The sequence below is a fragment of the Meles meles genome, chromosome 1 (assembly GCF_922984935.1).
Source record: "Meles meles chromosome 1, mMelMel3.1 paternal haplotype, whole genome shotgun sequence".
Taxonomy (NCBI): Eukaryota; Metazoa; Chordata; class Mammalia; order Carnivora; family Mustelidae; genus Meles; species Meles meles.
In genome coordinates this window covers 19,107,642-19,130,975 of record NC_060066.1, presented here as the reverse complement: position 1 = coordinate 19,130,975, position 23,334 = coordinate 19,107,642, and the positions used below count along the sequence as shown (strand labels likewise).

General features: G+C 41.9%; 1 protein-coding gene across 1 annotated transcript; it reads right to left on the bottom strand.

Moving 5' to 3' along the window:
* Positions 1–6,885: 6,885 nt before the first annotated feature.
* LOC123941715 (60S ribosomal protein L4-like) lies at positions 6,886–17,573 on the bottom strand. Its single transcript, XM_046005262.1, has 6 exons — positions 17,368–17,573; positions 16,435–16,852; positions 16,055–16,230; positions 14,610–14,707; positions 8,639–8,759; positions 6,886–8,274 (listed from the first exon to the last, which is right to left on the bottom strand). The coding sequence occupies exons 1-6, from the start codon at positions 17,571–17,573 to the stop codon at positions 6,963–6,965; spliced, it is 2,331 nt and encodes a 776-aa protein (XP_045861218.1). The 3' UTR covers positions 6,886–6,962.
* Positions 17,574–23,334: the final 5,761 nt, after the last annotated feature.

The window sequence follows — 23,334 nt, the reverse complement described above, 5'->3', positions numbered from 1 at the left end:
CCCACTGCCAGAAGCTGGAGGGGATTTTTCTCTGACATTTTCCATGAGAACCTGATTGAGCTTCAGGAGGTAAATCTCACAAAGTCCTTGGGGTGGGCAGCTCCCTATGTCTGGGTCCTCCTGGAGTTTTTAACTCTCAGAATTGTCTTATCTGAGTTTCCAGCAATTCATCAGCCACAGTTCTCAAGTCTCCTAGCAGCACTGGGTCCCAGTGGTTTCTGCTTGTGAATCTGTGCTGTAACTGCCTGCATTCACCTGTTTCTCCAACCTGGGGGCAGCGGTTTGCCTGGTGTCCTCCCCTCTCCTACAGATTCAAGGAGAGTTGTTAATTTTTCAGCCTGTTTAAACTTCTTATTTGTTAGGCTGGAGTGGTGACTTTCAATATCCTTACATGTGGAACTGAAAACTGGAAGCGATTATCTCCATTGGTTTACAAATGAGAACTTAGTCTAAAAGATGGTAAGTGATGCCCGGGTTACATAGCTGACAAATCAGAGACAGCATTAGTACCACTAGTACTCCCCCTGTATGATTCTGAATATAGGCTCCTTCATGGGTGTTGGGATTCTTTCTCCCTGTAGTATAAACATTAGAAATGGCCAATTCCCTGCCCTGACCAGAGCTAAGAGTGAGTCAACTTTCTATCATGCAACTAACCCAGAAATAAATTTGCATGGTATGTGTGTAGCATGTCTCTTGTCTCTTTCACAACCATCTTAGGTAACCTTGGGCAAAGTTATTTAGCCTTTTTTTGCCCCTTTTCTTTCTTTCTTTGGATAACCTCTTTATTTTATTAATATATAGGTATTATTTGTTTCAGGGATACAGGTCTGTGATTCATCAGTCTTACACAATTCACAGCACTCACCATAGCCCATACCCTTCCCAATGTCCATCACTTAACCACCTCATCCCTCCCACCCCCTCCACGCCAGCAACCCTCAGTTTGTTTCCTGAGATTAACCAACCTTGTGGATATTGAACCAACCTTGCAGCCCAGGAATAAATCCCACTTGGTTGTGGTGAATAATCCTTTTAATGTACTGTTGAATCCTATTGGCTACTATTTTGGTGAGAATTTTTTCATATGTGTTCATCAGGGATGTTGGTCTGTAATTCACTGTTTTGATGGGGTCTTTGGTTTTGGGATCAAGGTAATGCTAGTCTCATAAAATGGGTTTGGAAGTTTTCTTTCCAATTCTGTTTTTTGGAACAGTTTCAGGAGAATAGCTATTAATTCTTCTTTAAATGTTTGGTAGAAATTCCCCTGGGAAGCCATCTGGCCCTGGGCTCTTGTTTGTTGGGAGATTCCTGATTACTGCTTCAATTTCCTCACTGGTTATAGGTCTGCTCAGATTTTCTCTTTCTTTCTGGTTCGGTTTTGGTATTTTTTCCATCTCTAGGAATGCATCCATTTCTTTCAGATTGTCTACTTTGCTGGCATATAGTTGCTCATGATATGTTCTTATAATTGTATTTCTTTGGTGTTGGTTGTGATCTCTTGTCTTTCATTCATGATTTTATTTATTTGGGTCCTTTCTCTCTCTCTCTCTCTTTAGTAAGTCTGGAAGTCTGGCCAGGGGTTTATCAACCTTATTAATTCTTTCAAAGAACCAGCTCCTAGTTTCCTTCATCTAATTTACTGTTCTTTTGGTTTCTATTTCATTGATTTCTTCTCTGATCTTTATTATTTCTCTTCTCCTGTTGGGTTTAGGCTTTCTTTGCTGTTCTTTCTCTAGCTCCTTTAGGTGTAGGGTTAGGTTGTGTATTTGAGACCTTTCTTGTTTCTTGAGAAAGGCTTGTATTGCTATATGCTTTCCCCTCAGGACTGCCTTTGCTGCATCCCAAAGATTTTGAACAGTTGTGTTTTCATTTTCATTTCACTTTTTTTCCCATGAAGTTCTTCAATTCTTCTTTAATTTCCTGGTTGACCCATTCATTCTTTAGTAGGATGCTCTTTAGCCTCCATGTATTTGAATTCTTTCCAACTTCCTTCTTATGATTGAGTTCTAGTTTCAAAGCATTGTGGTCTGAAAATACACAGGTAATGATCCCGATCCTTTGGTACTGGTTGGGACCTGATTTGTGACCCACGATGTGATCTATTCAGGAGAATGTTCCATGTGCACTAGAGAAGAATGTGTATTCTGTTGCTTAGGGATAGAATGTTCTAAATATATCTGTAAAGTCCATCTGGTTCAGTGTGTCACTGAAACCCTTTATTTCCTTGTTGATCTTTTGCTTTGATGATCTGTCCATTTCAGTGAGGGGGGTGTTAAAGTCCCCTACTATAATTATATTATTGTCAATGTGTTTCTTTGATTTTGTTATTAATTGGCTTATCTAACTGGTTGCTCCCTTGTTAGGGGCATAGATATTTAAAATTGTTAGACTGTCTTGTTGGATAGACCCTTTATAAATATGATACAGTGTCCTTCCTTATCTCTTATTATAGTCTTTGGCTTAAAATCTAATTTGTCTGATAGAACGAGTGCCACCTCAACTTTCTTTTGATGTCCATTAGCATGGTAAATCGTTTTCCACCCCCTCACTTTAAATTTGGAGGTGTCTTTGGGTCCAAAATGAGTCCATATTGATAGGTCCTTTTTTTTTTTTAATTCATTTTGATATCCTTTGTCTTTTGATTGGGTCATTTTGCCCCTTTACATTCAGGGTAACTATTGAAAGATACGAGTTTAGTGCCATTGTACTGCCTGTATGGTGACTTTACTGTATATTGTCTCTGTTCCTTTCTGGTCCATGTTACTTTTAGGCTCTTTTTGCTTAGAGGACCCCTTTCAATATTTCCTGTAGGGCTTGTTTGGGGTTTGCAGATTCTTTTAGTTTTTGTTTGTCCTAGAAGCTTTTTATCTCTCCTTCCATTTTCAGTGACAGCCTAGCTGGATATAGTATTCTTGGCTATATATTTTTCTCATTTAGTGCTCTGAATATATCATGCCAGTCCTTTCTGGCCTGCCAGGTCTCTGTGGATAGGCCTTCTGCCAATCTAATGTTTCTACCTTTGTAGGTTACAGACCTCTTGTTCTGAGTTGCTTTCAGGATCTTCTCTTTGTCTCTGAGACTCGTAAGTTTTACTATTAGATGTTGGGGTGTTGACCTATTTTCATTGATTTTGAGGGGGTTTCTGTGCCTCTTAGATTTTGATGCCTGTTTTCCTTCCCCAATTTAGGGAAATTCTCTGCTATAATTTACTCCAATATGCCTTCTGCCCCCTCTCTCTTTCTTCGTCTGGGATCCCAATTATTCTAATATTGTTTCATCATATGGTATCACTTATCTCTTGAATTCTCACTTCGTGATCCAGTCGTTGTTTATCTCTGTTTTTCTCAGCTTCTTTAGTCTCCATCACTTTGTCTTCTGTATCACTAATTCTCTCTTCTGCCTCATTTATCCTGGCAGTTAGAGCCTCCATTTTTTACTGCTCCTCATTAATAAGCTTTTTGATTTCGAATTGGTTAGATCTTAGTTCTTTTATTTTCTCCAGAAAGGGATTCTCTACTATCTTCTATGCTTTTTCAAGCCCAGCTAGTGTCTTTATAGTCATCATTCTGAATTCTAGTTCTGACATCTTACCAATGTCTGTATTGATTAGGGCTGTGGGAGTCAGTACTGCCTCTTGTTCTTTTTTTTGAGGTGAGTTTGTCATTTTGTCATTTTGTCCAGTGAAGAATAGGTGAATGAGAGGACAAAATGCTAAATGGGTAACAATGACCCCAGAAAAATATACAGTAAACAAATCAGAAGAGACCCAAAACTGGGGAAAGGAAAAAAAAAAAAAAAAGAACATGATCAGGCTGGTGAATAAAACAGAGCCACACACTAGATTTTTGGTGTATTTTGGTCTGTTAGAAGAAACTGCCTTCCAAAATTTTAAAGAAAGAGAAATGTATACATATATAAAAATAAGGATAAATATGGAAGGGATGGAATATGACTATAAAGAAAATTAAACAAGGTTTTTAAAAAGGAATTGATAAGAAGTTGGTTGAAAAAAGAAAATAAATAAATAAATAAACCCCCAAGAGAATGTGATCTGGCAGGGGACTAGAACAAAGCCATACACTAGATTTAGGGTATATTTTGGTCTGTTAGAAGAAACTGTATCCCAAAATTTTAAAGAAAGAAAAACTTATACATACATAAAAAAAATAAGGTCAAATACAATGAAGGGATAGAATAGGACTATAAAAATGAAAATTTAAAAAGATTTTTAAAAAGGAATTGATAAAATGTTGGTTGGAAGACAGAAGAAGAAAAATTTTAAAAATAGAAAAAAAATAAATAAAATTTTAAAAATTAACTTTGAAAGACTAAAGAACCATGTCAAAAAAAGCCTTGAATTCTTTGTGCTGAATTCCCCTAGTGCTGGAGTTTTGTATTTCTCATTGATCAGTAAACTTGTTCTTGGCTGATGTTCTTGCTGATCTTCTGGGGGAGGGGCCTGTTTCAGTAATTCTCTAACGTCTTTGCCCCAGGTGGAATTGGACTGCCCTTGCCAGGGGGCAGGCTCAGTAATCTGCTCGGGTTTGTTCTTCATGGGTTTTGTTTCCAGAAGGCTTTCCATACTGCTTTGGAGCATGAGAATGAAAATGGCGGCCTCCCAGCCTCAGCAATCAGACAACAAAAAGAAATTAAAAGCATCCAAATCGCCAAAGAAGTCAAACTATCACTCTTTGCAGATGATACGATACTTTATATGGAAAACGCAAAAGATTCCACTCCAAATCTGCTGGAACTTGTATAGGAATTCAGTAAAGTATCAGGATATAAAATCAATGCACAGAAATCAGTGGCATTTCTATATACCAACAACAAGACAGAAGAAAGAGAAATTAAGGAGTCATTCCCATTTACAATTGCACCCAAAACCATAAGATACCTAGGAATAAATCTAACCAAAGAGGCAAAGAATCTATACTCAGAAAACTATAAAGTACTCATGAAAGAAATTGAGGAAGACACAAAGAAAGGAAAAAGTTTTCATGTTCGTGGATTGGAAGAACAAATATTGTGAAAATATCTATGCTACCTAAAGCAATCTACACATTTAATGCAATCCCTATCAAAATCCCATCCATTTTTTTCAAAGAAATGGAACAAATAATCCTAAAATTTATATGGATCCAGAAAGGACCTCAAATCCCAGAGGAATATTGAAAAAGAAAGCCAAAGTTGGTGGCATCACAATTCCAGACTTCAGACTCTATTACAAAGCTGTCATCATCAAGATAGTATGGTGCTGGCACAAAAACAAAACAAAAAAAAATGACACATAGATCAATGGAACAGAATAGAGAGCCCATAATAGACCCTCAACTCTATGGTCAACTAATCTTCGACAAAGCAGGAAAGAATGTTCAATGGAATAAAGACAGTCTCTTCAACAAATGGTGTTGGAAAAATCAGACAGCCACATGCAGAAAAATGAAATTGGACCATTTCCTTACACCACACATGAAAATAGACTCAAAATGGATGAAGGACCTCAGTGTGAGACAGGAATCCATCAAAATCCTTGAGGAGAACATAGGCAGCAACCTCTTTGACCTCAGCCACAGCAACTTCTTCCTAGGAACATCACCAAAGGCAAGGGAAGCAAGGGCAAAAATGAACTATTGGGACTTCATCAAGATCAAAAGCTCATATGGTTTCACTTATTTGTGGAGCATAACAAAGAACATGGAGGACATGGGGAGACAGAGAGGAGAAGGGAGTTGAAGAAAATTGGAAGGGGAGATGAACCGTGAGAGACTATGGACTCTGAAAAACAATCTGAGGGTTTTGAAGGGGTGGGAGGTGGGAGGTTGGGAGAGCCAGGTGGAGGGTATTATGGAGGGCACGTATTGCATGGAGCGCTGGGTGTGGTGCAAAAACAATGAATTCTGTTACACTGAAAAGAAATTAAAAACACACACACACACACACAAAAACGATAACCAGAAAAAAAAAAATCAAAAGCTTTTGCACAGCAAAGGAAACAGTAAACAAAACCAAAAGACAACTGACAGAATGGGAGAAGATATTTGCAAATGACATATCAGATAAAGGGCAAGTACCCAAAATCTGTAAAGAACTTATCAAACTCAACACCCAAAGAACAAATAATCCAATCAAGAAATGGGCAGAGAACATGAACAGACATTTCTGAAAAGAAGACATCCAGATAGCCAACAGACACATGAAAAAATTCTCCACATCAATCAGCATCAGGGAGATACAAATCAAAACTACAATGAGATACTACCTCACACCAGTCAGAATGGCTTAAATTAACACATCAGGAAATGACATGCTGGCGAGGATGCGGAGAAAGGGGAACTCTCCTACACTGTTGGTGGGAATGCAGGCTGGGGCAACCACTCTGGAAAACAGCATGGAGGTTCCTTAAAAAGTTGAAAATAGAGTTACCCTACGACCCAGCAATTGCACTACTGGGTATTTACCCTAAAGATACAAATGTAGTAAACAAACAAACAAACAAACGTAGTGATCTGAAGGGACATGTGCACCCAAATGTTTATAGCAGCAATGTCTACAATAGTCAAACTATGGAAAGAACCTAGATGTCCATCAACAGATGAATGGATAAAGAAGAGGTGGCATATATATACAATGGAATACTATGCAGCCATCAAAAGAAATGAAATCTTGCCATTTGCGACGACGTGGATGGAACTAGAGGATATAATGCTTAGCGAAATAAGTCAATCAGAGAAAGACAACTATCATATGATCTCCCTGATATGAGGACGTGGAGATGCAACATGGGGAGTTAGGGGGATAGGAAAAGAATAAATGAAACAAGATGGGATTGGGAGGGAGACAAACCATAAGAGACTCTTTTTTTTTTTTTTTTCTTGCTTCTCAATGGCTTTGATCATGTCTTTATTCAAAATTAGCTGTCCAAAATTATTTCACTTTTTTGAATAAATGTTAAGTTTTTAGGCAGCAGGCTTCTCTGCAGTGGGTTTCTTTTCTGCAGGCTTCTTATCAGCTGCTGGTTTCTTGGTAGCTGCAGCCTTTTTCCCCACCACAGGTTTCTTCTGCTTCTTCACACTAACAGCCTTCTTTCCTTTCTTCGCTACCACAGGCTTCTTGCCTGGAACTCCCTTCTCATCTGATTTGGCTTCTAAGGCTGCCGCCGCCTTATCCATCCGGAGTTTGTGATTCTTGGCCTGGTGAAGAATGGTGTTCCGGCACATGGTCTTTGCATAGGGGTTTAGCTTCAACATGATTCTCAGGTTCTTCAGTGGATTCTTCTTCAGGACCCTGCGATGAATCTTCTTGCGTGGTGCTCGGAGGGCTCTTTGGATCTCTGGACTTTTCAAGATTCTGCTAAGGTCTGTATTAAGCATCTTATGCATGGGAAGGTTGTAGTTACTCTTGAGGGAGGCAGCCTTACGCCAAGTGCCATATAGATCATCTAACTTGCGGAAAGCACTTTCAGTCCAAATGCAGAAACGTCCCACGTGCCCACCAGGAGCAAGTTTCAAAATGTTCAGTTTGCTTACATTAAGTAAAGTAATTCCAGGAATGTTTCTGAAGGCCTTGATGATACCATTGTCTTCATTGTAGATGGTGCAGGGTCCCCTGCGCTGGATACGGCGGCGGTTTCTCATTTTGCCCTTGCCAGCTCTCATTCGCTGAGAGGCATAGACCTTTTTGATATCATTCCAGGCTTTAAGTTTTTTAAGAAGCAAAACAGCCTCCTTGGTCTTCTTGTAGCCTTCAACTTTATCTTCAACCACCAAAGGAAGTTCAGGAACTTCCTCAATACGATGACCTTTAGACATGACCAGCGCTGGTAAGGCCGAGGCAGCCAGGGCAGAGCAGATGGCATATCGCTTCTGTGTCGTATTCACTCTGCGATGCCAACGGCGCCAGGTTTTGGTGGGTGCAAACATGCGGCCCCCACGACACATATTTCCAAAGGCACCCTGGCCAGAACGGTGAGTCCCACCGCCTCGAACTCTGGGAATTCGAGCCACAGCTCTGCCAGTACCCCAAGACTCAGCACTGGTTTGATGACCTGCTAATTCACTGACAGCATATGGCTGTCTGTTGTTTTTGCGCAAGTTGGTGTGAACAAAGTTCACAATATCCGGTCGAATGGGAGCCTTGAACACAGCAGGCAAAGTAACATTTTTGCCAGATGATTCCCCCTTCTCCGAGTACACAGATATCAATGGGCGAGCACACGCCTTCGCGGGGAGAGGAGAGGGCCACGCTCCTCTCAACCCCCCATAAGAGACTCTTAATCTCACAAAACAAACTGAGGGTTGCCAGGGGGAGGGGGTAGGGAGAGGGTGGTGGGTTATGGACCTTGGGGAGGGTGTGTGCTATGGTGAGTGCTGTGAAGTGTGTAAACCTGGCGATTCACGGATCTGTATCCCTGCAGCTAATAATACATTATATGTTAATAAAAAAGAAAATGGCAGCCTCCCAATCTCTGGCATGGAAGGAACTGAGAGCTCAGGGCCCCACTCCCCAGTGCGTCCACAGAGAAAAGGTGTCAATCTCTCCTGTCTCCCTGGTCTCCAGCTGCACTCTGTGCTCACCAGGCCTGTGACCGAGCATTTCTATCTCTGGTACATGACCCTGTTTGGAGTTTCCAGACCCAGCAGATTCCTGCAGTGTACTTCCATGCTGCTCCTTCCGGGGGAGGAAGGGGAGTCTCCCTGAATCTGCCGCTTTTTGGGTCCCTGCTGGAAGAGTAATTCTTTGCCTCTTTTCTTCAGCTGTAAAATGGGAGTAATAACATTGCTTATAGGACTAATAATACATGCAGAATCTGGGGGATGGTGCATATTTAGTGCCCAATTAATGCTACTCCTAGGAGGAGGTGGAGGAGTCATTTCAACCCTGACTATCACTTGTTCCCACATTTCCTTCTCCTACAGCTCTTTGTGGATTTTATTTTTGCTCTTTGGTGTGACTCCTTTTCCTGTTCACTTTTATCTGTTAAAACTCTTCTGAGAAGCGTTTCAGAATTTTCTGATGGATAATCTCCTGAACCAAAGGAGAATTCTCATGTGTTGGATTGAACCACTATTACCAATGATCTAATTTAGGTCTAAATGGCTTGTTTTTGAAACATAACCCAGGCCACGTTGTTTTCTTCTGAGAATAAATTTGGGTCAGGTGTGTCATTAACACTCAATATCTGTAAATGTAACCAGATGAACTGACTATGCAGACTTCTTACCAGGCCATAGACTCTTATTCCAGAATATGACCAATGACAAGCATAGAGGCATTATCCTGATGTTTTCTAATGATCTCAACTTAATTTCTGTGTATATATTGAGGCCTGGCTTTAACTATTTAGAACTAGCTTTACAATCCCACATGAATAGCTTAAGTCTCATCACAGAAATTCCTCTCTCATATCCCCAAGGAGTGTGGTTTTGCCTTTTTTATTAAAAGACCATAATTACTGCTGGACAATGACAGGCTTTTGTTTTGTGCTTTGTTTCTTTCAGGATCTTTTTTAAGACCCAGATTGAAATACAGGGGCCTCTTTTTCATAGAATAGTGTTGGAGGAAGCAAATGAGCCATAAATACTTTGCATTAAGTTATGGTTGTTAACACCAAAAAAGGTTAAGTGATAAAAGAAGGTTAAGGAAAACAAAGTCAAGAGAAAGTTAAGAACAGAAAGGCATGATGATTAGAATTGGAGCAAGTGATTACAGAATATAAAATGAGGCCAATACAGGTGCTGGATTCAGAAATAAAAATCATCTTGGTGGTTTATCTGCAAAGGAATCTAATACACTCCAATAACAGAGCCATGAAAATCTAGGCTTCTGGGACGGTGGGAAAGTGGAGATAGGAAGGAAGTATTTCATTTTACAAGAAGAAGCTAGTCAGAGAGTAGTATTTTTGTTGGCCTTAAAGGGAAAGAAGCTCCCAGATTACACCTGGAGGTTGTTATCTTTTGTCCACAGTGTGGGGTCTGCAAATCCCCATACATTTTGCAGTGGGAGACAGAGGATGATTCCAGGGCATTGGCAGAGAGTTGCAAAAGGCCATTTTGTTAAAGTGTGCAGAGCACGTATCCAAAGTTATGGAACTATAGACTATAATGTTTCTGACATATCAAATTTGAGCAATGGTAAACAGAGGAGCTCAGAATAACTTGTGGTTAGATTTGAATTCTTTGGGAGACAGACATAATACAATCTGTTCCCACCAGATTGAGACTTGCTGATTCATTCATTTATTCAATCAGCAAATGTTTATTGGGACCTTCAATATGCTAGCTACTGTGCTAGAATCTAGAGTCCTTGGCTATGTGGGAAGAATTCAGGAACTCAGATTTGATCTCTGGACCTCACCTAATGGTATAATTCTTACCCCTCAACACTCAGGGTTAAGAAATGCCACTTGTGGGGCACCTGCGTGGCTCAGTGGGTTAAAGCCTCTGCCTTCGGCTCAGGTCCTGATCTCAGGGTCCTGGGATCGAGCCCCACATTGGTCTCTCTGCTCAGCGGGGAGCCTGCTTCCTCCCTATCTCTCTGCCTGTCTCTCTGCCTACTTGTGATCTCTGTCTGTCAAATAAATAAATAAAATCTTAAAAAAAAAAAAAAAAGAAATGTCACTTGTGTTTATTTATCCAAATCTAATCTGATCAATTCAGGCACTCCCACTTTTGTGGCCCAACCTGGCCAGCAGGAAACAAATTCTTAGGATTTGGGAGGTCTTTTTCCATTCCAAGCTTAGGAAAATATTCTAGAAGCTCTTCTCAGTGCAGAAGACTTGGCAAGCACACTTTGAGGTTAGTCCTATCTAGACTTATGAGGTCTCCTGAGGGTGATTACTTTTTGATAAATGCCGGCTGTGTTTTTTTCTGGTCCATGCTTTAACATCTTGGAGCTGCTCTAGAAGAGGGCTTGTCATTTTGGAGCTAAGAGTGTCAGAGGAGAGGGGTTCTGCCACCTGTAGAATCAATCCCCAAACTGCTTTCTCCATCTTTTATCCTGGGAAAAACCACCCGCATCTTCTTAATTCTTGATGTCTGGTTTGGAAGCTTATTTTTCTTTTCTGAGAAAATGACAGTTCTGTGTGCCAGACAGTAGAATATCCTGTGCAGGAATGAAGGTGAAACTCAGCGACTCCATGGGATGCCAGTCGCCTCGATCAGGATGTCAGTCGCGCCCCTAGGAGTTGAGGAGTTGTTCAGAGCAGCAGACCTAACAAAACACTTTTTGGCCCTGCAACCAGAAAAAAAATAAAGCCTAATACTATTTGACTAAGTGGTCATTACATGAGCACCTACTGTATGCTGGGACTTAGTGTACATTATTTCTAATCCTCAAAATGACTTTTTCCATTTTAAAATGGAGGCTCTAGAACTCAGGTCCAGTGCATTGACTTACAAACGCACAGCATGTGAGTTGAGAGCTGGTAGTTAACTCAGGCATGTTGATTTTATTAGAGGCTCCTATCAGTTTCCTGCACTTAGGAATTGGGAGGAAGGATCTAGTTGCTCCCCCAACCCAATTCACCCAATGTACATCTAAATTAAACCTATCTCTTCTGGCAGAAACTCAAGTACTGTTTTCTCTCAGTGCAAAACTGATGTTGGCGTAGAGCAGATATTTCCCTCAGATGGGAAGCTACACCTTTTGTGGGGATCTTGCCTACTTCCCATGCAATAAAACATGAAAGCTTGTCTCCTTTTTGAGCACAGAGAGGGATAAGTGCCTTAGTATAGCCTAATATAAAATATAAATTAGTCTATTACATATATTGTCACAGTGGAAAAGTTCCTATTTCCTCCTAGCTGAAGTTCTTTCAAGTCAAATCCTTTTGAAGTGAAGTCCTTTGGTTCCCCTTTGAGATATGGCTTAGTCTATACATACCCTCAGGGGAAAAAGAAGACGTTGTCATAGCTGAAGTGTCAATTTTGTTCAGATCTAAAAATTAATTTCTATCGATTTGACAAAAGTTCTAATTTTCAGTTGATCAATTGGATAAAACCTTTGAAATGGGGACTGACTAGATTTCCCATTTTTGGTCCTATTAATCATGTCCACTTTATTCCAGAGAAACTATCTGTTCCTTTTTTATGCAGTATGTTAGGACTCTCTCATCCAAATCTTAAAACCAAATGCCTTGTCTGACATTGATTTTTGTTCCTCTTTCAATTGCAAGGGACAGTCCGAGATACAGTTTATCCCAAAATGTTGATTTTAGACACTCTCACGTTTAATGATCGGAGGGGCAAATATGTTTCCTCTCATGTGCACTCTGTTGAGCTGGTAGTGGTAATTCCTGCTGCAGTGTTGAGGAGGATTCTGAAGGGCTGTCTGGACTCAGCAGGGAAGCTGGGTAGATACCCATCACAGGAGCCGCATGGGGGAGGCCTGGCACAATCTCAGCCTTCTTCCTCAGGATAGGAGGGCAAAGTATTGAGACCAGAAATTATCAGGGATATCAGGGCCATAAAAGGGATAAGTCTTGGGGCGCCTGGGTGGCTCAGTGGGTTAAGCCGCTGCCTTCGGCTCAGGTCATGATCCCAGGGTCCTGGGATCGAGCCCCACATCGGGCTCTCTGCTCCGCGGGGAGCCTGCTTCCTCCTCTCTCTCTGCCTGCCTCTCTGCCTACTTGTGATCTCTCTCTCTGTCAAATAAATAAAATATTAAAAAAAAAAAAGGGGGTAAGTCTTCTCTTGGCAGTCAATATCTTGGGGTTTGTGAGTAGAACTATAGAGACCCAGAGAGCAAGAGGGAAGCAAATGATCTATATATGGGGACTGATGGGGCTGGTGACGAGCCTTGGGGTCCTCACTGCTTTATCCACAGAAGGTTCTATACATTGGAGGCATGGTAATGGTAGATTAAAGATGACAGTGACCTAGAAGGGGTGAGTGGAGAAGGATCTCTAAAATTCTCTGTTCTTTTGTTCCAGAAATTTCCCTGACACTGATAGAAGGATACCAAGAAAGGCCAACATGGAACCGAAATAGACATATTTAAGCTTTTCCATTGTTTGATTTTTGACTCAGATAGCCACATGACCAGAACTGTTTGATGTTTTCGACTCTTGATTATTCTGGAGTATTGATGTTTTTGGCTCCAAATCATAATTTGTGCAGAAAATTCTAAGGTTATCAAAACCATCTTTTGCCCTGTGTTGTGTCTCTAAAAGCATGAGCTAAGATTAAACTTTGTTGTAAGGGAGGAAGCTATTTATTTTTTATTTTTAATAGGTGTTTCTAAATTATGTAAGTGCAAAAACAGTAATAAAATTTTATTTGGTGTCACATGATATTTTTTGCACCCTTAAATTTCACCCACTTGAATTGCTTGAATAAATTACTTTAGCAAATAATCAGACCATAATGTTCCAATTATTGTTAGTGCTTTACAAATAAACCATATAAATGCCTGACATTTCCAACTTTGAAAACTGCCTGAGGACGGCTGAACATATGGTCTATAAACTCACCTACTGGTTGAAAACCCAGCCTGTCTCTTTAAGGCCTATAATTTGTTTTTTTGTTTTTTGTGTTTTTTTTTTTCCCCAGTGTGTGACACAAATTGCTTAATTAGCAAAATGAGGCAGAATGTTTTTGATGCTAAAATGACTTGTCTTCTCAATGAGAGACACAAAAATCTGACAGGTCTTTGGAGAGATAATTACGCCGAAGAGTGAAAATTTTGCTCTTGTTGCAGGTTTGCTGATAACACATCAGTAAAGACTTGGTTGGTCTGCCTGTTACAGCAACATGTCTGAATAAAGAATGAAGACTCCGTCTTTGTGATGTATGTTCTGATGTACATATCTGGTTTCAACAGAGTAGACTGGAAAGCAAAGACTGTAATTGCACGACCCATCATGTTGTTGAGGGAATTAATGAGCATCACCTAGAGGAGAGTTTTTCGAGATATTTAGACTGAGACCCACTGTAAGAAGTGCCGTTTACATCACAATATAGAAAGGGCTAAGTACTTAACATCTGTCTTCCATATGTACGGGCCCTGTTGCGTGTGGGGGTCCAGGGGAGGGCGTGCACTCCTGCACACACACACCTGAAACAAAGGTTTACTTAATAATACCTATCCTTCTATCTGTATCTATATGTGATGTCTTCCATTTGATTCATTCCATTTTTTAAAAAGATCTTATTTATTTATTTGACAGACAGAGATCACAAGTAGGCAGAGAGGCAGGCAGAGAGAGGGGGGAAGCAGGCTCCCTGCTGAGCAGAGAGCCCGATGCGGGACTTGATCCCAGGACACTGAGATCATGACCCGAGCTGAAGGCAGAGGCTTAACTCACTGAGTCACCCAGGCGCCCCTGATTCATTCCATTTTTTAAAAGAACCTGGTTGTAATTGACCAAATCGATTTCATAGCTCCTGGACGGTTTGCTATTTTCCCTAAAGTGAAAAACAATTGGACTTCATGATTTGAAATCTGATTTTGCACTGACCAATTGTTCTGGTGTCAGAGAAGAGCAGTTTGGGCATAGCTGTCAAATTTGAATTATATTGTGATTACATCCAGTATTCTGAATGCGAGTTACAAGGAGCAGGAAGAAATGAGAAGCTGGAGCTCAAATTTTGGCTTCAATCACTTGCCTTGCAGGTGCTGCTTGTTGAGGGCTGGTTTCAAGGTCTGGCTAAGAGCAGAGTCTGCAGTAAGAGTCGGTGGGTCCGAATTCTGGCTCACGCTGGCTCTGTGAGGGAGTGTGAGTGAGCAATTAACTTTTTTAGTCTTCAGCTTTCTCATCTGCAAAGTGGAAATACTATTACTACTTTTGTTCGCTGCTGTATTTCTTGCACCCAAAATGGTAAACTTGGTGCATAGTATGGGCTCAATAAATATTCATTGTTGAACGAATAAATGAATTACTTGAGGTAAATGAAACGGAAATAAGTTATGGAAAACTTGATATTAACAAAACTTTGTTTACAAACGTCGTTATTTTTAGGTTTGTTTTGAAATTTCTATTGTGTATGCATCTTTTTAATATTTAATGTTTGGAATATTCTCGGAGCCATTGTTTCTCCTAAGAAGAATTAGGGAACATCAGTCCACACATTGGCCTTTCCCTCTGTTTAATTTCACTTGGTTCTTTGCAAATGTACCGAGAAAGTGATGCTAGGGTTTGCAATCACTGCGTAGTTGAGGAAAAGGAACAAGGCATCAGAAACCCTTAGCTGCACTATCTGTTTTGTCCACAAGATGGCGATCCTACCCCATAGAAGACAGATTCTTGCTGTTCAGTTTATTTCTGAGATCTTGGTTTTTTTCTTGGTTTGTCTTTTTGATTGTGCTTGTCTCTGCTTTAGCCTGTTTCTTGGGTTTTGCTTTCTGTTTTCATCTCTCTTTCTACCCTTCTGTGCAAAGAGCAGACCAGCTTGGTTTTAGTGAATGATGTACTTTTTTTTTTTTTTAATTTCCTATTACATAGCTGATCAGATCACTCTGCTATTTATTGCCTGATCAAATGCTAATTCTGTGTGGGGTGGGGGTGGGGGTTTTGTGTGTCCTGTTGGTACAGCCTTAGAGAAACTTGACAGCAAGGTAGGTGATTTTTTTAGCCTATATATAGCCACTATAATCCCATTATTGCCACTATAATCCCATTATAGCATGATTTAATTACACAGAATACTTGAACTGGGTGAGATCATTATTATGATTTTCATTTTTACACCAAAAGTCTGACAAGAGGTAGTTCTCCTATAGCCGATAGTTTAGGTACCGTTCTAAATACCGAGGCATAAAGACCCGTAGTCCAACTGTTTGCATTGTGTTTAAGTTTCATTACTGGGTTTAAATGGTAATTTTTTTTTAAAAGATTGGGCCTAAGCTAAAATAACATGGCTGGGTAAGCAGGGGACAATCTAATCATCTGGTTGTTACTTGAAATGAAAAGTTTGGTAATTTTTTCCACGAAAATGACTGATTTGGGGCCAGGTGGTTTTAGAGTCAGCCTGACCTGGCCCGAGTGACTCTTCCAGTTCAAGGACTCTGTTAACTGCCCTCCTAATGGGATGCCAGTGGGCCTGTCCCCTGCCTCGGGGTCTGCCGGGGTCTGCTGCTATGCAGACGGCCCTGGGCTCTGAGGAGCTGCCCCGCGCCCACGGCCAGCTGTGTGTTCACGAGGCGCTGCTGTGCGCGAGCCAATGCCAGCACCTGGAGGCCCGTGCAGCTGCTGCTGCAAAATGTCGGAAAGCCCACGTAAAAGTGGCACTTAAAAAAAAAAAATACCAGTATATGAGCCTTTAACGGTTTATTACCTCTTAGGGTTTGAAACCCCAAATAGAAAAAAATATTTCTTTGCCCAAATTATTATGCTTTCCAAACTTGGGGGGGACCCCATAATTAAAGATAAAACATCCAGCCATATAAAAGGTTATGCAACAGTGAGCTGCAGGACGCGTCAGAATTGCTTACAACCTGGGATGTGGCGCTTTCCAAACCTGGCCAAAGTGGGAGGCTTAGAGTGAGCACGCCGGAATTCCGGAATGCAAGATCCATGATGATAACCTGCAGATGAGACAACCCTTGACGTGGAAAGTACTCAGCAGTTTGGTTGGTTCCGTTCCCTTCAAAGCCATTCATTTCAATACTGTTTCTTTCCGTTAAAGTTAGTCCGTTTGCACTGCTGTTCAGGGCCCACGGTCTGTATTCTGGGCACTGAGCCGGATGCAAAGAAATGCAGGGCCGAGCTGAGACTTTCCCCTGCTGGGGCCGCCTCCCCTCCGGGTCTGCTCTCTTCCGCCCTGCACGGTGCCCTGGAAGCCTGGCATAGATGGGCCGCAGCACCGCTGTGCCGTGCCCTGTGGCTTTGCGCTGCTTGTAGTGGACGACACTGGCAGGAGTTGGGTGGACAGGAGGGAGAGTTGGGGGTACTTACTTCCTGCCTCCCTCCTGAGCCACCGGCTCCTGTCAGCGGTAGCTTCTGCTTGGGCATCCTTCTCCATATAGCCTTTCGTCTGAGTAGATCCCGACTGAGGCTCCCCACCACCACCCTTTATGCCCTAGTAGCAAGTGCCCCCCACCGTGTTCCTGTCCTCAGATGCTGCAGGACTCGGCTCCAAACAGGGCCCGCTGTTTGGAAAATGCTCCTCTTACTCACCTGGTTTTGATTACTCAGCTTGTGTCCTACAGAGAACCCGGCAGATGCCCTTAAGCAGCCTGCAGTCTGAGTTTGTGAATTCACTTACACTGAAGTGTTTATTGTGGAGCACGTGACTAGGTGCCAGGTCTGGGAGCATAAACCCCTGTCAACATGGCACATACAATTCCAACTCTCAGTGAAAGCACAGAAATTAAATTAGGGATTGTAAGCTATGCGGTGGGTTATGTGACAGGTCATGAGAGTACCTGGGGACCTTTTCTTGTCTTGGGCTGGTGGCCTCCCTGAGGGCGTGAGGCTTAAAGTGAAATACAAAGAATGAGCAGGCATTGATTAGGTGAGGGATGGAGGCCAGTGTGGCAGCCCTGGGATGGTGGAGAGTGTGCCAGAGTGAGGAGATGCCCGCGTGAAGACCAGATACAAAGAGTGGGGTCCCCTGGAGCGGGGTGAACATTCAGCAAGGCCAGGATGGGAGAGATGAGAGGGAGATGTTGGTCCATGGTAAGGACAGGCCAGATGCCAACCTCATATCCTGTTAAGAGGTTTGGAGTTTGTCCTAAGGGTCTGGGAAATCCTGGACACATTTTGAAGCACTAGGATGTACACTTTAGAAGGAGTCCTCTGGCTGCAGGCTAGAGAAAGGCTGCAGGGAACGGGAGGCAGAGAAGTGGGGGTGGAAAGCTCGTGGGATGGGAATTAAGAGAAGCTGGTGGGTTAAGAGCATTTGGTTGCTCTGACTCAGTTATTCTGACTCCCTTGCTCAGCTCCCGTGATGGGTAAGCACTGACTCTTCTTTCCAGAGTCGCTTAGTTGCTCTGGTAGAAGCCCCAGCAGCAAAGGGCTTTGGGGGACCATCGCAGTGATGGGCAAGAAGGGGGTGTGGAAGAAGTGAATGCCCAGCGAGACCCTGCAAATCAGGGCGCGCCAGGGGAAGGGGGGGTCTGCAGTGCGCTCCACACGGGGCTCTGCCGGAAAAGCAGGGGCAGCCGACAAAGGGAGACTTGGACCAGCTAGTCCTGTTTCTTTCCCTCCCTCCTTCTCTCCCTCCCTTATCAATGTATCTATGTATCTATCTATCATCCTGTCCCTTAAAGGAAAAGAGCTAGGTACGAAAGAGAGAGAGCAGGTTAAGTGGCCCAGAAGCCAAGCCAAAACGCTCCATCCTCACTCCCACTTAGAGAAGGTGCAGACCGTGACCCCCCTCCACCTGAGCTGGGATGCTGCCTCGTGCTGGGTCAAGGGATAGCACTGAATCAGAGAAGAAATTCTGTTTTAAAATGGAAGGACCGAGGCTCCTGGGTGGTTCAGTAGGTTAGACATCTGACTCTTGATTTCGGCTCAGGTCATGACGTCAGGATCCTGGGATCCAGCTCAGCTTCCGACTTTGTGCTCAGCACCAAGCCAGCTTGGGATTCTCTCCCTCTGCCTCTCTCCCCATGCTCATTCTCTCTCAAACAAACAAACAAACAAACAAAGTCTTCAACAAAAATAAATAAAATGAAAGGACCCAGTATTCAAATAACCGAAAGTGTCCAGAAATTGTAGAATATGTTTAGGGTGTCAAAATGGGGGGTGGGGGGGGGAGATTTCAGAGTAGGGTGAGAATGGACTGGAAGAATGGTTTTGGGTTTTGCTCCACTGAGTTTGAACTTCTCAGTAAACATGCACACATATACACACGTATGTAAATACGTATAAACTTAAATGTGCATAAAGTTTAAAATTTTATTCATGTTTGTGTATATATATACACATGTAGCAATGTGCATGTATATATGTGTGTACACATTTTCCTGTAGATATTCATTGTAAAAACTTTGTAAAAGAAGAAGACAAAAACCATCCTGTCGCCCAATAACTTCATCACATTTTATCATACAAATGTATTTTAAAACTCTTCCCCATTGAGATATATTGTATAGACATCACTTAAGACGTTTGGTAAAAATTCCCAAAGTGTTCTCTACACTGTCTCTGGGCCCTCACTGCTTACCCCGCTGTAATAGTATGGATACTACTTCAGACTTTTTTTATCAATATAGTGAGTAAGAAAAAGAAGCTTATAATTCCCTCAGTTTATATTTATCATTAGAGAACCTAGATTTTTTTTATTAGATGTTTTCTGTCTATACAAATTGCCTCTGATCTGTCTGCGACTGTTGCATATTTTAAAAAATCGAAGTGTTTGTTTATTTTTGTTTTAGGAGAAATATGCGTATACTAGACTATTCACCTCACATAATGTGTTTTGGAGATACTTTTCCTGTTTGTCTTTGAATTCAATTTATAGTAGTTTCTGTGCCCCAGCTGTTTTTAATTGGTATCCAGTCCAACATATCAATAATTTCTTTTGAGGTGCTTCCTTTGTTTTTTCTGCTTAGAAGGACTTTCCTCATTCCGAGAGCAGAAAAATCTTGCCTATATTTTATTCTGTTTGGTTTATTGGTTTATTTTTAGATGTTAAACTCTTTCATCTACACTGAATTAATATTGATTTACGTTCAGTAGTAGGGGTCTGCTCCCCTCACAGTTAAACCAATTACCAAGTAACATTTACTGAAAACTTATTCTGATTTAAATGCATTAATGGTTCCCCCTCTGCCCCCCCCCCCCCGCCCCCTGCCCCGCCATTGCCGAGAATCGCTATGACGTATGTAGGGTGAAGGACACAGACTCTATGGTCCAATCCACCCCCCACGCACACCCTCCCTCCCCCATAAAGTAGCCTAACAGTATCTTAGGAGGGCCATGAAAAGGATTAACAGAGATAAGGCATCTATACCGCCTCATTTGTAAGCACTAAAGCACTTAGTAGTATCCTTGCGTATCATTTGCTTGAGAGAATTCTGCATTGGACCCTGATAATCTGAGGACGTTACACCCCACTGGTTTTCTTAGCAACTCACTTTATGTTTTGTGTATGTTTCAGTTATAATTTCTATAAACAATATCTACTTTTGTCACAGAGTTTTTTTAGTCTCAATTGAGAATGAGCCTCTGTTTCTCTCTCTGTTTCCCTGTTTGCCTGTCTCTCTCTCTGTGTATATATGTGTGTATGTGTGTGTGTGTGTGTGTGTGTGTATGAACATGTACTTATATAGGTGCACACCCATATGTGTGTGTGGAGAGAGAGAGTGAGGGAAACAGAGAGAGAGAGGGAGGGAGAGAAAGAGGGAGGGAGGGAGAGGGACACAGAGAGAGGGAGAGACAGAGAGAGACACAGAGAGACAAACAGAGAGAAAGTGCTCTAAGACTGTAAAGTGCTACATGAGCATAAGGTACATTTTAAAAGATTTCCTTGAAGGACTGGAAGCGTAGACCATCTTTAGAGACCAGGTTCTTAGTTATATTCTTGAATTAACTTTATTAAACCGAGAAAAATCCGACCTATTATGTAGCTGCTTAGTTTCAAGTAACAGAAACGGACTCGGTTAACTTGTGCAAAGAGGGAATTTACTGGAAGGACATGGTGTTGCTCAAGGAACAGGAGGGAGGCTCAAGCTCAAGCCTGCACAGCTGTCTGCCTGCGGCGGGGGCAGCAGCGGGGGAAGAGCAGGGACTGATTCAGTATTTTCCCCTAAACACTCCTTTCCCTTAGAAAAAAATGTAACTGTGTTCAGTTTGGGTTTATTTCTTATCATTGTGATATAGGTGATACATTTGATCATTTCATCGTTTTTTGGTCATTGACGATTCGTGTTGTAGGGGGAGGACAACTATGACCCCAGCTTCTGTCATGGGCTTGCCCGTTGGCTAGAGATGCGTAGGGTGATTCACGGGCAGTGCAGGGGGGACTCCCCAAAAGGAAATTGGAATGACATTCATATAAAAACAGAGATGTGACTGTTGGGGGTTCTACACACAGCAAGTGTCACAAAGCCGTGTCAGGTCTGTTTCCCGGCCCAATGTTAGGGGAGCCCTGACAGAGGGAAGTAGTCAAAACTAACGAAGTCTGAGCCCCTAGGATGTAACCAGCATTGCCCTTGACCCTGACTCCACAACACCCCCTCTTGAAAAAGGATGGTAAGTCGAGAGATGTATGGAGCTAATGCCCTGAGGGTCCATGAGGTCCCACCTTAGGGAGGGTTTGGTGTTAAGATACTGGAGCCCAGGACCCACAAGCCCACTAGCGAATGCCAGATTCACCACAGCTGAGGAATGACAGAGGAACACAATTGCTTTGTCGAGGACTCAAGACCTTTCTGCTTGAGCATAATTAAATCTCCTTAAGTCTGTTTCTAAAGACAAGAAATGGAAACATGAATTCAAAAGGCTGTACCTTTCTCTCTGTGCACGGTCCTGAGGGAAGGTGATCCATTAGAAACACAGGCAGACACGCCAAGAGCAATAACGGGGCAGGCTCTGTGGGCTAAGCAGGCTGTGGTTAAAGGCTTTCCCTGAGAATCTTGCTCATTCATTAATTCTAGCTTTGGAAGGGGGCCAAGCCATGTGGTTTCAACCGCAGCAAGGGGCAAGATCCTAATGATTAAATGTTCTTTGTTGCCTTGCATTTCACTTTTTCTAGTAATGCACTTTGAAGAATGGAAAATTGAGTTTTCAATACTTTGTTGTTTGCTGAAGCTAAATCTAGAGGTAATTGAAGCCAGTTGAAAGCCGAAGGGAACAGCCAAGGTAAAGCTTGGTGCACAGAGGAGGCAGGAGGACTCAGGCTTGGTGCCTCCGTGGATCATGCTGTCTCCTGTGCCATTTCTCCCTTTTTGTTGTCTTGGAAACTGTAGTTGGAATCCGAATTTGGAGAATCGGATTATTCATTGGAAAATAATTCTTTTCGGGGCGCCTGGGTGGTTCAGTTGGTTAAGTGGCTGCCTTTGGTTCAGGTCATGATCCCAGCATCCTGGGATCGAGTCCCACCCACATTGGGCTCCTTGCTCAGCGGGGATCCTGCTTCTCCCTCTGCTTCTGCCTACCACTCTGTCTGCCTGTGCTCCCATGCTCTCTCTCTCTCTAACAAATAAATAAATAAAATCTTTAAAAAAAAGAAAATAATTCTTTTCAATGTTCTGTTTGGATCAATACTACTTTGGTGTGTGTAGAAGACAATGGACCAGAGTAATAAGAAATGGTTTTTCAGTGGACAGTAATGCATCACCATTCTTTGCTTAAAGATCTTAGGAGACTAAAGTATCCTTTTTGCTTTTTCTGGATGGCTAACCAAACCTTAATTTCATTAAATCTATATTCCCATTAGACCTCCATAAGAATACCTGGGGCATCTTGAAGAAATGAAATGCTTCTGTTTGATGATGCCCAAATAGATCAATAATTTGAGCATATGTAATGGCAACCTGGATTAGTTCTTGGCACAGAGTTACTGATCTCCAAATGCTAATTAAATGAATGAATTAATTAGGCCACTTTCCTGAAACAACTAGTAAATGTAGGGGAAAAATTCATTCAAAGAAGGGTGTGACGGAGTAAGTAAAATCTTTTAGCCTGCTGGCCTTGTTAAAACATAGTTCTGATCTCTAAACTGTGTATGAAAAAGAATGTATTTGTAGGTGAGAAATTATCACTCTTTTAGACCGAACAACCACGGAACATGGGGTCTAGTTCCTACACCAATACCTCACTGCAGGAACAGAATTTTCCATTTTGAGTTTCTTTAGGCTTGCTTTGGCCCTTGATTCAACTTGATTTCTGGCTGGGAAGCAAGTGAGGACTCAAGCAATAGCAGAACATTTCAGAGGTAAGGTCAGGCTTCTGTATTTTGCTCTTCATTCGATAGCTCCACTTGGAATGTTTATAACACACAAAGCAATGTTGGGCATTCCAGCTAAGGACCTAGAGTGTATATATATATATAGTTACCGTCACATATATTCTTTGTAAATAGCTTTACAGAGGTATAACTTGCATACCATAAAACTCACCTGGTTTGAGTATGTAAATCAATGGTATTTAGTGTCTTTATATAGTTACACAGTCATCATCATAGAGTTGTGCAGTCATCATCCCGGAATATGTTCATCACCCAAAAAAAGAAACCCCCACACCAGCCAGCTCCTTGTCTCCTCCGTCCCAGCTCTAGGCAACCACAAACCTACTGTCAGTCTCTACAGACCTGCCTATTTGGCATACTCCCACAACATGTGGTCTTTGTGTCTGGTTTCTTTGACTTAGCATATGTTGGGAGGTCTGTCTATTGTTGTAGAATGTATTAGTACTTAATTTCTTTTTATTGCTGAATAGTAGTT

What these genes read in the sequence shown, in the direction of transcription:
- LOC123941715 (XM_046005262.1), bottom strand. Translation starts at nt 17,573, where the DNA reads ATGTTCACCCCGCTCCAGGGGACCCCACTCTTTGTATCTGGTCTTCAC. An exon ending in AAAGCGCCACATCCCAGGTT is followed by an intron (nt 16,231 to 16,434) that starts GTAAGCAATTCT and finishes TTTTTTTTTAAG; the next exon opens with TGCCACTTTTACGTGGGCTT. An exon ending in AGACCCCGGCAGACCCCGAG is followed by an intron (nt 14,708 to 16,054) that starts GCAGGGGACAGG and finishes ACTCCCTCACAG; the next exon opens with AGCCAGCGTGAGCCAGAATT.